Source organism: Halichoerus grypus, chromosome 4 (genome assembly GCF_964656455.1).
Source record: "Halichoerus grypus chromosome 4, mHalGry1.hap1.1, whole genome shotgun sequence".
Taxonomy (NCBI): domain Eukaryota; kingdom Metazoa; phylum Chordata; class Mammalia; order Carnivora; family Phocidae; genus Halichoerus; species Halichoerus grypus.
Window position 1 is genome coordinate 140,685,892 of NC_135715.1, and position 15,689 is coordinate 140,701,580.

Below are 15,689 nucleotides of genomic sequence, written 5' to 3' on the forward strand. Positions count from 1 at the left end.
ATCTGTAAAGGGAATGAATGTGAATATTTAAAATACCCCAACTCACTAATATGTTGAAATATTTTCAGTTGTTTTTCCTTACTTCTAACATGGTATATTGACCATAAAAAATGCAGTAAATAAAATTCAAATGTGCTGAAACATGAAAGGTATAGTTAAAAGTACATGTAGTAGGAGCAGCTAATAATTATGTCTAAACTCTACTACATATAATACAATGAATTCTTTATCCAGCATCAGAGAAATTAATATTTCAGGCTTTTAAGTTATATGCCATTGAATCAGAAAAAATTCCATTTAATTATCTACAACAATAAGTAAGCCAAGTAAGTTAGACAAGGCTTATTTTTCTTTCTTCAGTCATTTGTTATTCTGAATATCCTCAATTCAATGTATTTGAGAATGAAAGAATTCTAATGAGCAAAATCAAACTCTTCCTTCCTGCAAATTCAATAAGGCATTACAATGTTTTTTCCCTTCTTCCTTCCTTCCCTCTTTTCCTCCTTCCTTCCTTCTTTTCTGAAACAGGTTTTGAGCTGTCACTGCACCAGCCATTGTCCTTTTTGTCATGACCTGAATTTCTAATTTATTGAAACATCCATTTTGTAACTAGGAGTAGAGTAAATCCCTAAGTCCCTAAACCATAGAATTAGTTTTATTCCAGAGATTTATGATGTGATATATTACATTATATCTATACTTATTATCACAGATACAGTGGTCTCACTGGTTGAAACAGAAATGATTGTTCCACAATAGTATATCTATCTGGATGAGTTATGGTGACTCAAAATAGGTAAAACAGATGTTTTAGGGGGGTAGGGTGGGGAGGGGTGTAAGCCTGACTGCTCTGTCTGTATTCTGCACATTCTCAATTGCTCCTTGAATTTGGAAGGCTTTAAGGGAATCCTACTGTGGGAATAAAAAATTGATAGATGAAAGAAACAAACATAATTGAATATATGAATTCTTTTGAAAATTAAATTTAAATTGCTTAACTTTTTAGAATTAAAAACAATATGTTTAATATGATCATGATACATAAAAGTTGCTCAATGCAGGGGACAAATCCAGCTGTTAGGTAACAGTGAGTAATTCAGAGTTGGAGGGAGTAAAGATTCATAACTTCATTACTATATTCTATTATTTTCTCATCATTTGTTGCAAAACAAATTTATCCTAAATTATATTAAGAAAAGTTACCACTGGGATGACACAGAATCACGGAGTTGAACAATCACCTCTGAGGTCTTTTGGTCCAACTCCTCATTTTCAGATAAGAAAACTGAATGGTCTTATATTTATTACATCTTATGTGAGAAGATTCAGGTTCACAGTGATACATAGGTACACTGTCAAGAATTTTGTGAATTTATTATAATTTTGAAACACAAAGTCACTTTAGAGACATATATATCTTAAATTTGAATGCTTTTTAATTTCTAGTTAGTTTTAAAAATTTCTAGTTGGTTTAAAAATGACAGGAAAGCTTATTACCTTGTTATTTGCATATAATCTGAAATACAAATTACCATATTGCTCGATACTAAAAATGCCCCATCTTCTATCTTCTAATGTTAAAGATTCTGAAATTGGACTACAGTTTAAAATCTCTATATAAATGCCATATAGTAGTTTCCCTTCTCCGCCAGGCCACTATCAAGTGAATGCTGCATTTACCACCTGATGGCATTTTAAAAATTGAGAAAATGGGGTATTCCCAAAAGTGGAAAGATCTTTCTTTGCATATCTTGCAAATGTACAAATGTCTAGATGAACTCCACCCAAAAAGAATGTACCATTGGTCCCTTCAAAATCAGCAGGAGTTAAATATTAATAATGAAAATAATTTTAAAAGAGCCAAACAAACATACTAAGGTTGCAATGTAAAACAGATTATAGAACTAGTTATCAATCGTGTGAAGCTGGTTTCTGTTGTTTGTCATATCTATTCTAAATCCAAGTCAGTAAGCCTGGATTTGGATACAAAAGGGTTACAATTTCAAAAATGACTTATACTCAGAGCAGAGAGGAGATTTACCTTACCAATTTGTCTGCATGGTCATCTGACCCGGTCTTCCATCTTATGTTTTACTTTACGTAAATAGTTTATCTGCTAAAAGAGAACGCATTCTACCGAAACTCTTTTTGGAGGAGGCACGAGGGTAAAGCAGTGGTACAAACAGTTAGGTAGCCACGGAGATATTTAATCGTGCTTGATGATTCACAGCAGAGTTGACACGTCAGAGTTCCATAGTTGAGATCACAGAATATTTACATGTGCTACAAATAATGAGATTTCTACAGAGAGAAACTGTTTTCCCAGGGGTTTTCAATGTATCAAATTCAGACCGAGTAGACATACTTGGAAATTGATTGGATCTTTATAATTTGGAAAATATGGAAGCACTCAAATCAATTTAATCATTACGGAGGCACTGAAACTTTGCACAAGAAACTAAGTTAGGGTGAGGGCTGCACAGGTCTCTGCCATTCCTGACTTGTTCATAGCCACACACCTGTACTCACCTTCGTCATCTTTTCCTAAGCTCGTCATGAACAGGCTGTGGAACCCTGTGCCACTCTCCTCGGCACAGAACCGCGTACCTTGCACCAATCTCCCGTCTTTGTACCAGTAAACTGTGGGTCGTGGAGAGCCACGAACTAAACACTGGAAATAAGCTGCTGTGCCTAAAGGTGCGTAACAGTCAGAAATACCCTTGATAAACCTGGGAGGCCCTTCCACCACCTGAAATTCAAAAAAGCTGCCTGAATATTTGCTCTTTAAGACTAACTCTTCCTTCAAGCTGCTTAAAGTCACTTTGCTTTTCTTTGTTGTCATAGCAAACATTTCGGAATCTCCCATGGTGAGAAATCCCCGGCAGATAGCCTCTCCTACACAATTCATAGCTCTGCACCTGTATGTGGCACTGTCAGACGGACAGACATTTCGAATTTTAAGGGTGTGACTTCCGTTCTCCTCACTGATCACATATTTGATGTTATCTGGTTCAATACACATATATTCTTTATACCATTTAACTTCTGGGCTAGGGATGCCTATGACTGAACATTTGAACACAGCGTCTGAGTTTTCTGGAATTTTAAAATCACAAATAGGCATTATAAATCGAGGAGGCATTTCAAATACTTCTAAATCAATTTTTAAATTTTTGTCTTCTTCCTCCCTTGAGGCCATATTTGGATCTGCTAAATTCAGTGGTAGAACATCCAGACTCACAATCATGCTTTTATGATCAGGAGTAAATTCAGGAACTGTGACTATTTTCACTTGCTTCTCAAATTCTTCAACATCTTTTTCACTTAATTCAACTTCCAGGACAATTTCTTGAGGAGAAGGAGTTCTTGATGACGTTGTGTTTTCCAAATCAAACTCCATGACATGCTGATGTGTTACTGGAGGTGGGAGGGCCACTGCTCTTTCTTTTTGGAGTACTATGTCTACTTTTGCAAAGCTCTTTGCTTCCCCTATGATGTTTATGGCATGGCACATGTACTCTCCCCCTTCTCCTTTTTGAATGTTAGAAATTTCCAAAGAACACACATTACCCACCCTTTCTATTTTGATCCTTTCATCTGGCTCTAGCAAAGATTTATTTCGATACCATTTCACACCAGGAACTGGAATGCCCTCAACTTCAACAATGAAGCCTAATGTTGTGTTTTCATATACATTCCTTTTGGTCAGAGGTTCAATGAAAGATGGCGGCATTTCATTGTCTTTTGGTTCAATGGCTTCATTGGGTGTGCCAAATGAATCGGAACGCCATAGTTCATTAGCTGAACTTCTCTCTCCTGTAGGTGTATGGAAATGTTCACTTGGTGTACTGTCCTCCCTTTCTATTTTTGATGGGTACCTTTTTAAGTTTCCAGGGGGATTTGGTCCTCCAGTAGGAATAGAATATCTTTCAACTGTTTCTCCTCCTAAAGGTGTAGAATATCTCTCTATTGTCTCCCCTGGGGGTGTAGAATATCTTTCCTGTGCCTCTCCTGGCGGTGTAGAGTATCTCTCTAGAGCCTCCCCTGGGGGTGTGGAATATCTCTCCAGTGTCTCCCCTGGGGGTGTGGAATATCTCTCCAGTGCCTCTCCTGGAGGTGTGGAATATCTCTCTGCTACCTCGCCTTCAGAAGGCGTGGAGTACCTTTCGGCAGCTTCCTCTAAAGGTGTAGTTCTTTCCACAGTCTCACCTCCCGAATTTGTTGCGGATTGTTTAGTTGTATCTGAAGGAGTAAAATATAAATCAGGAGACTTTGGAGTTTCAAAATGTTCAACAGATGATGGTGGGGTATAAAACTGATCTAACTCTGAGATTTCCTCACTGCTTGTACTTCCCACATCAATCGAAATATCAGATTCAGGGGAAAATGGGCGACATAATGATTCCTGTTGTTGGTTGTAGTATTCATACACAGTGTTGAAAGTTACTTCTTCAACCTCCATTGACCTGATTGATTCACTCTGGAGAAGATTTGCCTGGTGTTTGGTGTCTTTAGTTTGAGGAACTTCGTGCTTTCCAGCAGCAAGTAAATACTGTATTAGGGAGGTCTCAGAGTCCATTACTTCTGTTGTATGTGCGTCATCTGATTTAGGAAGATTTTCAGAAAAACAAGTTTCTATCTTTTCTTCTTCAGTAGTGGAGAGAGAAGTTTCATTCTGAACCTGAACTTCTTCATAACATTTTTCTTTTCCAAAGGCATCGATTTTTTCCCTTATTTGTTTATTTGGATCCTGCTGGTCTTCAGTCGTCAAGAATGGAAAGCGCTTGCTCAAGGAGACTTTTTTGTGGCATGTGGCTGCCTCGTGAACATCACCTCTGTCGTCTCCCAAAATTCCAGTGACATATCCCTGTGTCCTTCCATCCTGCATCTGAAATAATGCCGACTCTGGTTCCAAAGTGTGTTCTTCTTCCTTTTCACAGACCTCTAAAAGCTTTTCCTCGCTTGCTGCTTTTTTCAAATGTGGAATGAAACTTCTACCTCCATTTTGTAGAGAACTTTTTTCCTCAGAAATATCAGTTTCTCCTACATCAGCAGATGAGGTTTGAAGTAGGGCACATGATTCATCATGGGTTTCTTTGGAAAAGGATTTAAGAGAAATATTGGAATTTAAAATTTCTAAATTATGTTCCTGTATATGGTTTTCCAAAGACAGGATATTTTCATCAAAATGACTTTTCTCCAACACAGTCCTATTTGAAAACTCCTGACAGGAAGACATTTCTGGACTGCTAAATATGTTATTTAGCACAGTCTTAGAGGTATTTTGTGTCTCAGATTGTAATGTTTCAGTGCCAGCAATTTCTTCTTTATAAGGTGTTTCCTGTTGCCAAGTTTCTGGCTCTTGGAATTCCTTAGCTGGATCTCCTATATGAGAATACATTTGTTTTAGATCAAATACAATGCTCTCAGCATCAGCTATTTCAGAAGCAGGATGTTGGATTTTAAAATAAGCTTCTTCTGGTTGACCACCATCTAATGCTTGGACTTTTAGATTTGCATTTTCTATTTGAGAGTGGGACTGCTTTAAGTCAAATGTAATAGGTGCTTCATGTTCCGCCCTTCCAGAAATTACAGATTGATCTCTAAGACCTATTTCTTTCTGTTGTTCCCTCTCTTGTACTTCAAATTCCTTATGAGTTTGAGAAGAAAGCAGCTTTAAATTCATTACAATGTCAGATGAATCTGGTTCAGTATCTGGAGACATTGTCTCTGCCTGATACATATTTGCATTTAGGTTACTTGATCTTGATTCTCTTTGCTTTAATGGTAAGTCTCTGTCACCAAGCTCCCTCTGAGGAGGATTGACAAGTGATTTCCTGGTAAGTATTTTTTCTAGAACTCCTTTTTCTACATGTTGTAACTTTCCAAATGCAATGATTCTATGCTTCACATTTTTCCTTGGGTAGTGTCTCTCTTCAAGGGGTTCTTCATATATGAGGATAGATGAATCTTTTGGATTGTAACTATCAGAAGTTCTCTCAGACTGGATATTTGGTAAATAGTCACTTTGGGCATATTCTTGCACATTTTCCCTTTCTGCATCACCAACTTTTCTGAAATCATTTTTTACCTCTTTCCTAATTCTTTTAACTTCACTGAGATCATCAACAAATGGATAAACAGTACCCTCTGCTTGGCACAGCTTTGATTTTTCATTTATGTGTCCCTCTTTCCCTTCACCCTGACACCGTATGAGTTTGGCTGTGACAGGCTTGTTGATTTTTATGGCTTTAGAAGCAACCTGCATAAATCTGGGTAGTTTTTCTCTAGAATATGTGCAACGAACCTGATCTTTCTGATCTATCTGTTCAATTGTCTCAAGGCTTTGAAAATGTTCCCTTACGGAATGTTCTTTTATATTGGATTGGGGAGTAAAAGGACCAGGTGGATAATCATAAAAATGTGCCCTTACAGATTCTCCCTGAATTTGTTGATCTCTGGAATATTTTGCATAAATTCCACCAGTATTTTCTAATTGACTAGACTCCCTGTAAGTGACCGGTTCCACTGTCAGATCTGAAACACTCTCAACTGTTCCTGAATTGTTTTCAGCAACACATTTATATTTTCCAGAGTCTTGAGAATTGATATCATTAATATATAATCTGTAGCTAAAATTAACTTCTTCATACTGAAACTTCTGGTTCTGCTTTAATAGGAGCCCATTTTGAAACCATGTCACGACTGGTTTAGGCTCACCAGACAATAAACATTCAAATACTATGGAATCCCCTTCTCTACACCTGGTATGCTTTGGCATTTCCTGTAACATTTTTGGTGGCTCATTAGTAATATCCGACGAAAATATAAATTTGTGTTTTGGTGACTGAGGAGCCTCATCCTGAGGTGTTGCTCTAGGTTCCAACTCCTCAGAGTGAAACAACTCTCTTGACTCTTTATCCTGTTCTGGGGTGGGAGTAGCTGCTGTTACCTGAATTTCTACAGGAAAGCAGAGCAATTCTGTGTCTGCAGAGGGAGGAACTGGGAAGTTCGTTTGGAGATGTTTTTGGCCCTTTTGTCTCCAAGGCGGCTGAATGCCTTTTGTCTGGTCAAACACCAATGCCAGCTCTTCTTCCTCATCAGCGTATTCGCTCAACACTGGGAGTGTATGTGTGTCAACACCGCGCCCTTGCTTTACCTTCACTTTAAGTGTACCAGTTGTTTTTACTGTTCCGTATTGGTTAAATAGCACACAGGTAACAGAACCTTCATTTTGAGGAAGAACAGAAGAAAAAGTTAATATTGAATAGTTTTCCAAGGTATGAGTGATAAAGCCTCGGTTACGTGGGATTGGTATATCATTGTTATACCACGTCACTATGGGTGGAGGATATCCTTGAAAGTGACACACAAATTTACAACTGTCACCTTCATAAACTTCTTGAGATTCAATTTCGTGAAGAAATGAAGGTGGGCAATGTTGTGGAAGCTTTCGGAAGGAACTTTCCAAAAATCTTGTGGTCTTTCCTTCTTGCTTGGTTTCAAATTCATCAGCTTCTGTGAAAGTAGAGTGCTGTAATTCTCTCAAATCCTCTTTTCTTATTCTCTCACTATCTAGTTCTGTATTTTCTCCAATATTTATAACTGCACCAAAAGCTTCACTGGCATGTGGAATAATAACTTGGGACACCTCTTCAGGAGTCTCATATATTTCCTCATTCTCATTTATAACAGTGATGTATCTAGAGGACTCTCCAATTTCCGTTTTGGTCATAATTTCTTCAAGTTGTTCTCTTGCTTGGGTATTCTCGCTTACTAGAATCCCACCATATAAATGGTCTTTTTGGAGACTTTCTCTTAGAAATGCCTCTTGGCTCATTCTTATTTCAGTCTGGAGGATTTCTTCATCAACAGTAGTTTGAAAGCCTGTGGGAGGTTCTCCAGATTCTACATTTTGATCCATTTGGTTAGGAAGGACCTGTGGATTTTGGACAATACCCTCACATGAATGATCTACCTTATCCCTATTTTCAGCTAGATCCAATACAAACCTGCCTTCTGTCTCCTCTCTAGAGAACAGAATGTCTTTATCGCTAGCTTCACTTCTCAGAGTTCTTGCGCTTATTTCAGAGGACATATCTGAAAGAGATAATTTCTTTTTCTCCATTAACATTTTTCTAGCCTCCCGCAAACGTTGCAACTTCATTTTGGTCTCCTTGTCCAGGAAGCTTTCACCTACATTAAGCCATTCCCTTATGTCAGATTTACTTTCTAAATATTCTTCATCATACGGAAAGTCAGTTTTCTTGCCTGGACTTACTGTCTTAAAGTGTATAGTTCGCATCATTCCTATTTGTTCTACATCTTGTTTTTTGTTAAAGGGAGAGCCAGTAAACCTCAGGCCAACCTTTATCCTGTCTTCTCTCCTTTCAGCTAAAGCCTCTGTATTTCCATGTGTCTGTTCTGCCCTTTTCAGAAATTCTAAACGTTTCTCATCTTGCCCTTTTTGCATAACAAGCAACGATGCTGTTGATTCAGCGGACCCTTCACTATTAGTTGCTAACAATCTGTAACTTCCAGAATCCCTGCTTTGGACACTTCTAACCTCTAAGCTGGAAGAGTGATGATGTAAATCACTCTCAGTTTTTATAACCCGTCGAAGACCCGTTGGGATAGGCCGATTGTTATGAAACCAAGTCATTTCTGGAGTTGGACAAGCAATTAATTTACACATAAAAACAACGGGTTCCCCCTCTAAAACATATTGAAACGTAAGTTTTTGGGTAAAAGAAGGCTTGAAATATTCGGGCCAGGAGCTCGTAGATATTTGACTTGCGTATCTTTTAGCAGCCACGGAGCTGTGGTCTAAGTCTTCAGAATCTGAAAAGGCATAGCGCGTATCTCTTTCAGAATGTTCAGAGTCCTCCTCGGAGAACAGTTCTGAAAAAAAAGTAAATTATAGAGCATTTTACGATTTTCCATAGTATTTGAAAAAGTTGAAAATAAATGAAATTGCAAAATAGGAAATAAAATAAAATGCATGCTACAGATTCTCACAAATCCATAAAAAAAAAAATTCACTCACCATATTTGTTCGAATAAACGCAACACCATGCTCTGTTTAAAAGATTCTGACACGAAAATCGTTCGTTGTCTGGTCTTTTCTTCAAACTGTTGAAATTCTTCTTGAACAAGCAAAAATGCATTTCAAAATAACATGTTCCTGTGCATGTTTGTTTTGAGAGCAGGAAAACTTTGTTCTTTTGATGGCTAAGAGGAAAATCTTACCTGACTTGCAGAGAGTGGAATAAACGCCCTTTCTGATCCTTTGGATTGTAGATTAAATTATTATATTTTTGAGAATTAACCATTTAAAAATATCTATAAGAACTATAACCATAAATAATTAGCTAAAATAAAATGAGAAGGCGTTTATTCGAACTAATACAGCCATGAAGTCACAATGTTATGCAAAGGAAAGCAGGCAATACGGATCACGTAAGGCAGCTTATCTGCAAGCCAGTGTAAGAGACATATCAATGTTAAAATGATGAATGTGCATGAAGTGTACACCGGAATGGGAATGTAACATTTTCACACACCCTAAATAAAGTAGCATTTCAATCATAATTCATTCATGACATTGCATTCTGAGAATGACAGCTAGGTTATTGCCCATTGTTCAATTTAATTCACTGTGATTTTGAAAACAAACTTCTACTTTTTGATTTCATGCATTAAGATGACAACTTTTTCCAGTACGCGCTTTTGAAAATGGCTGCAAACATGAAGTTGAATGTGGCTGATACATTTTAAATACAAAATTTTAAGTTACCATCAAACAAATTACCGTGAAATGCATGTAACCACCAGCATATTAAATGAGGCATGCGACATAGTAATATATACTCTAAGAGATATATTTGTACATCTATGTCATTTTTCTCAATATTACTAAGAAAAAGTAGGCAGCTCAAGGATTCTATTAATCCTTCAGAATTTCTACTTAAATCTCACATCCAATAGAACAATACCTTTCATCTCCACCTCAATCTGCTCTTCAATCCTCCCGTGCAAAATGGATTCTGGGGCTAAAATGGAAAAACATATATGGAGATTTTAATGATTAATTCCATATACTTTCTGCCTCAATACGTATATTCATACAATTACAATTTTCTCTTTATTCTGGTAATGGAAAACTACATCCCCCAAATGCACCCCCCAAATCCATGCCAAACAAATCAATGAGCTGCTAAAGTACATGACAGTGTTGGCAGAAAGATTTTAAAAAACATTTTTATTTTAAGTTCTCTGTGAAATTTCCACTTTTAGTTCCATAATTCCCCATGCCTTACATGCATTCAAAAAAACAATCCACAAACTATAGGAATATTCTTTTTTTTTTTTTTTTTAATGTCCTATCGACTGAACACTAAGAGACTAAGAGATGGAGTCACATTGAGAAGGAACATGCATTTTCTAACTTCCCACTGTTTGCCGAGGGCTATTCTCAGGTTTTCCTGCAGAATTAAGTGTTTCCTGCTAGTAAGTAGTCCTTTGATTTGAACCACCTTTAAAACTTTAAACTACACAAAGTCTGATGACATATTAAGGAGCAAAACAAAGAGCCCTCAACTCAAAATGGCTTTTATTATATAGGGAAAAGGCTCAGCCTTTAGACACAATCGTTTCTGGGGCAGCAAGGTGGGTGCCCCGGTTCCCGCTCAGCCTTCCGTCCATCTGTGTGGGAGCACGCGCGTGTGCTGGACTCCCTGGCTTCTCCGTTCCTTGCAGGCTTTGGCACGAAGTGAATGACAAACTTGATGTTTTCTTTGATGATTCTCTCTTTACTTCATGGCTTGTTTTAATTTGTGACTCTTTGAGTGTTTTAATATTTTTAATGTCTGAACCAAGGGCAATTTTTGTAACTGCTCTGGTTTGCGATTCTTTTGCTAGGTGAGAATAAAGTTAGGAAAAGGAATAAATTAGCTGTGTTTGTAAGAGTAAAACACATGCTGAATTTAGAGAAGATGACATGTCATTAGGATGAGAAGGAAAGCAGCATGTTAGTCCCCAAACTAATATATGATACATCTGTGCTTACTATGCACAGAACTCAAACAGACTTACGGGGTTTTATATTCCTACTTGATCTTCATGGATAACTGTGCAGCCTAAATAAAGTTATAAGGCCAAAATACAAGAGGAACATATGAAGACTGGTCTTATGTTCCATGATTAGACAACTGTGCCTGATCCTTCATTCTTCAAACACTTAAAAGTGGCTTATCTTTCAACTTTATTCTTAAGTATAAGAGAGGCAGTCTGGACTTTCCAAGAGAAAAATGCTCATGTTCCAAGAACACTTTAATAATATAATCAATTAGAACCGAGTGAACTGGAAACCCTATGGCAAAAATGTCCAGCTCAAATCCACTCTGGCAACATGATGATCAAGCATGTACTGTGGCCCTAGGTTCCTTAGGAAGCAAGTTGAAAGACCTACATTTCTCCTACCTCCACAACACAGCCAACTCCCAATTATATAGCTGGAGAACCCGTCCCAGTTGTCACCCACATCACCTCCAGATAAACAGTCACTCTGTGTGATTATTGCACTAGCCAGCAGCTATGGTGAAATTGAGGGTCAGCTCTCTGGATGGTGGAATTTTCCATTTCATTTGCATAACTAGACCTCAGTTCTTGAGATATTCCCTTTGAGGACTATGAAAATATTATCAGAAATAGCTATAGAAGAAAATGTCAGATTAAGAAAAAAAAAAAGACTCCTGTGGGTGAGTGAGGATTACAAATATATTAAATGATGTATGAACCTATTTCAAAATTCAGAGCCAAGATGGCGGTCACATAGCTCCGTACTATAACCTGCTCATCTCTAACATCTCAAAAATGGTATGGATGGATCAGGAAAGACCTTGAGGTCACAGGTCTCCATGGACCCCTTGGAGATGCTGGAACTTCTTCCATGGGACTCAGTGAAGATCCTTTACCTGTCGACATACAGCATGGGATTCTAGCACCTGAAGAATAACTTTCCTCTTTCATTAGTATCTAAGAGGAAGTCCATGGATAAAAGGAAGAACTTATCTCTTCCAAGACAAATTTATTCGGGACCTTCCAGACATGGGGGCAAATCGAGCACGATAACAACAAAAATAATAATCTTGCCATGAGATAACTCTATGATTCCAGGAGGATCTGAGACTGTAAAGCAATCTCATCTATTGAGAAATATCTACAGACTCCTAAATTTGGTCCAGACAGAACCCTATTATTTTCAGTGCCCTATTTTGCTATTTTCATAATTTCCTTAATAAGCATCTAGAACTTCCAGATCTGCAAGCAAAGGGCAGAAATGAGAAATTTTGAGCCTCCTCATATTAAAATAATTAAATTTAAACTTGGTACAGTATTAGGCACAATAATAAATAATTAATACTTGAGGAACTCTAACATTTTGACCTTCTTCAGTATACTTCATAGGTGGCTCATTTGGTAAGTACTAGAAAAAGCAGCACATATGAAATAAACCATAACTTTCTGAAATGAGATTTGAGAGTTAAACCTCCTTGAATCTAGCTAGACTGGAAAGTAATGTTCGTCACACGTTTGGCCAATGACCTGGCTGCCTTTCAGAAGTCCTTTATCAACAGAGGGCCAAGTTAGGGATATGCTAATTAACATATTCACTGATTCGATCTGCGTGGCCGAAAAGCTGCATAAAGCGATGAGGATGAAATGAAGCACGTCATAGGTAAAAACCAAAGAAGCACCTTCTATGTTTAGGACCGCCGACGTGGTCTCCTCTCCACAGTCATTGTGCACAACGCAGCTATACAATCCTTGGTCTACCGGCTGAACGTTACATATGATAAGAAACTGAGTATCTCCATTTTGTGACCGCTTTAGTCTTTCAGAGTCCTCTATCTTGACGCCTTCATGAGTCCAGGTTACATCAACAGAAGATTCATCTTGTAAAACACAGAGGAATTGAGCCGTGTCGCCGCACTTTACGGAGAGGTCCTGAAGCGGCAGGAGAATCCGTGGGGCGTCGCCCACCGCCTCTTCGGCCCCGTTCCCAGAGAACTCAGTGTTCTCTGCACTTTGTGAAAGGGACGCGGTATGGCGCAACTCTACATTTTGAACCGATGCAGCTGTGTGGGCGGAACCTTGAGATATACTTTCAAAAACCTGTGATTCATATTCAGAGGATGATCCTTGAAATGACTTAATTTCATTTTGGGATATTTTGCTCTCCTGCTTTGTGAAAGAGGAATCTGTCACTGCCTGGGACTTGGTGGACTTTCTTACATCTTTCCCAGAACTCTGCCTAGCTAGGGCTCGCACTGTATAATCAAGTGACAAGAAAAAGAAAAGAATATTAAGATCTAAGCTTTGTCACTTGGCTGGGTTAGTAACAAACAATAGCATGGAAGATGAAGATGAAAGACATCACTGTCACTTGGAAGCAGCATGCCAGTTGCAGTGTGCTCTAGGATGTCACATCACACAAAAGAACGTTTATTCCCAGTGATCCAGTGATGAATGGATGAGGAAGGCTCATGCGAATGCCATAGAGTATCTGGGTCCTTCCTTCTGTTGTCACTGCAGCTAACCAGAGTGACACAGTCTCTCTTTCTCTGTCTCTTTCTTCCCCACCCCACCCCCCCGGGAATATCATTTGTCCCCCTTCTTCCATATACTATATAAACAATATACGGCAAATGGATCATTAGTGATCCAGTGGTGAAACGCTGTTTAATTGAGGCCTAAAAAAACACTTACTAATGTAATGCACAGATTATATACTCCAAAGAGATTTAAACCGTATAGGTTAACCCAAAATTGAGAACTTAAGAGGACCTGCTGGGTGTTACTTTATTAGTAAATTATGGACTGACCACACTATGCAATGAGACAAACAGCAGAGACTCTCATTAGTAACAGTGGGAGTAGGAGGTATGAAGCAAATCCAAGTGTTTAAAGCAAGATGAGCTTTACCTTTCGGAGTCACTGTGAGTGCAGCTGCACAAGAGGCTTCCCCAGCACTATTGGAGGCTCTGCAAGAGTACTGCCCAGCATGCTCTGAGTAAGCATCAACTATAAACATTAAAGCCATGCCTGTGGACTCCTCAAAATGGAAAACTACATCTTTTGTTGGTAGAATTGGCTGCTGGTTATGAAACCACTGGATTTCTGGCTTGGGAATGCCAGAAACCCTTGCATGAAATCTGACTGTCTCCCCGCTGTGCACCCTGAGGCTTGACAGAGGCTGGATGAAGATGGGCTTTTGGCCAAGGGACTCCTTCTTAAATGAAACTGATGAAGAGACATGCCACTGGGAGTCTGATGTAACTTCTTCAAATTTGCTAAATCCTGAAAAGAAGCATGCCAACCTTTAATGTCTTACCCTGAATTGAAACCAGAACTCATTTGGAGTTGTCTACAGATCTGTTGCAAATTTCAATGGTGGACTAGAATCCAGTCCAATCCTAATGTCTTGTCAATGTAGGTTGGTTCCAAGTCACACATGTTCACTTCCACTTTCCAGGCAAACAAGTCAAGGCATGAATAGTCTAAGAAAGTTCACTGTATTGTTCGTGAAGGCAGTAGAGAAGTGCACAGTTTGGTTTAGGTATTCCTGTTTTCTGTTTTTATTTTTTTCCCCTCTGGTTGTAAAATCACACTTTCTATGTTGTAAGTCATTTTAAATTGATTAAGAAAATATCTGATTATTATAGTAAGTGTTTAAAATTAAGGGAAAAACCAAAGTTGCCCTCAATCCGTATGTATTTGTACATAGTTAATAATACATAGACTAAAATAGCTCAGCAAAAATAGTCTGACTGTATAAAAATATTGTGATCTTGTTTTGAAACAAAGTGCCCTCCACTATCAAGGAAGTGTTTCTGATGGCAGTTTAAAAGCCCCAAGTATCAGAAAGGCTACACCATCTTAGGACTGGGCCTCTCAACCTTCAGGCATTCTTTGAATGACGGTGAATACCTGGTATACAGACCTGAAATCATCCTCTGTAGCTTCTGTGAATTCAGAATTGTGTCAAGACAATGGGGGATCATAATGCTTACCTTACAGCATTTTAAAAAAAATTTTCATCCTAGCTAAATGAGAAAACAAATCTACCTCTTTCTTTAGCATGTTTCTCTCCATTCTGATACATGCTGATCAGAAAGCATGAAAGCTGGTGAGGAGAGCAATACATAACAAAACATTATAAAGACAAAGCAGGGCAAAATGAGAAATGATGGTTTGTGATTCATAATGACATGGGATAAATGGAAAGTGAGAATGTAGCATATAACATGGAAACAATTAGTTGCATTAAAAGAGAGTGGCGGGGCCAACGATGGTTTACATGGAATCTTTAGTGACTGTTACTGACACTGTGAGAGAGCCGTATTTAAATGTGGTTCTTAAGATTGTTTACTGTACCTGCCAGTCTCAAGTTGGCTGTGCTTGATACTTGACCGATAGCATTATTAGCAACAAAAGTATAAGTTCCTTCATCTTCTGGATAAGCTTCAGCAATTTCCAGTTGGTAAGTGTCTTCAAATTGAGTCATTCTAAAGAACCTAGATGGCTTGATTTTCTTGTCTTTGCTGTACCAAGACACTTTCAGATCTGCATCACAAAAGGAAAAAAAAAGATATTTAAATCACAAAAAAGTGGTGGATATTTTTACC

The 15,689-nt window shown here is 38.2% G+C and overlaps 1 protein-coding gene across 1 annotated transcript in view; it reads right to left on the minus strand.

Moving 5' to 3' along the window:
* Positions 1-15,689, minus strand: part of TTN (titin) — a 274,297-nt gene that overhangs the window by 210,393 nt on the left and 48,215 nt on the right. Inside the window, 2 exon segments of the mRNA XM_078071037.1 lie at positions 9,996-10,052; positions 15,439-15,627. Of these exon segments, the coding sequence (XP_077927163.1) occupies positions 9,996-10,052; positions 15,439-15,627 (246 nt within the window).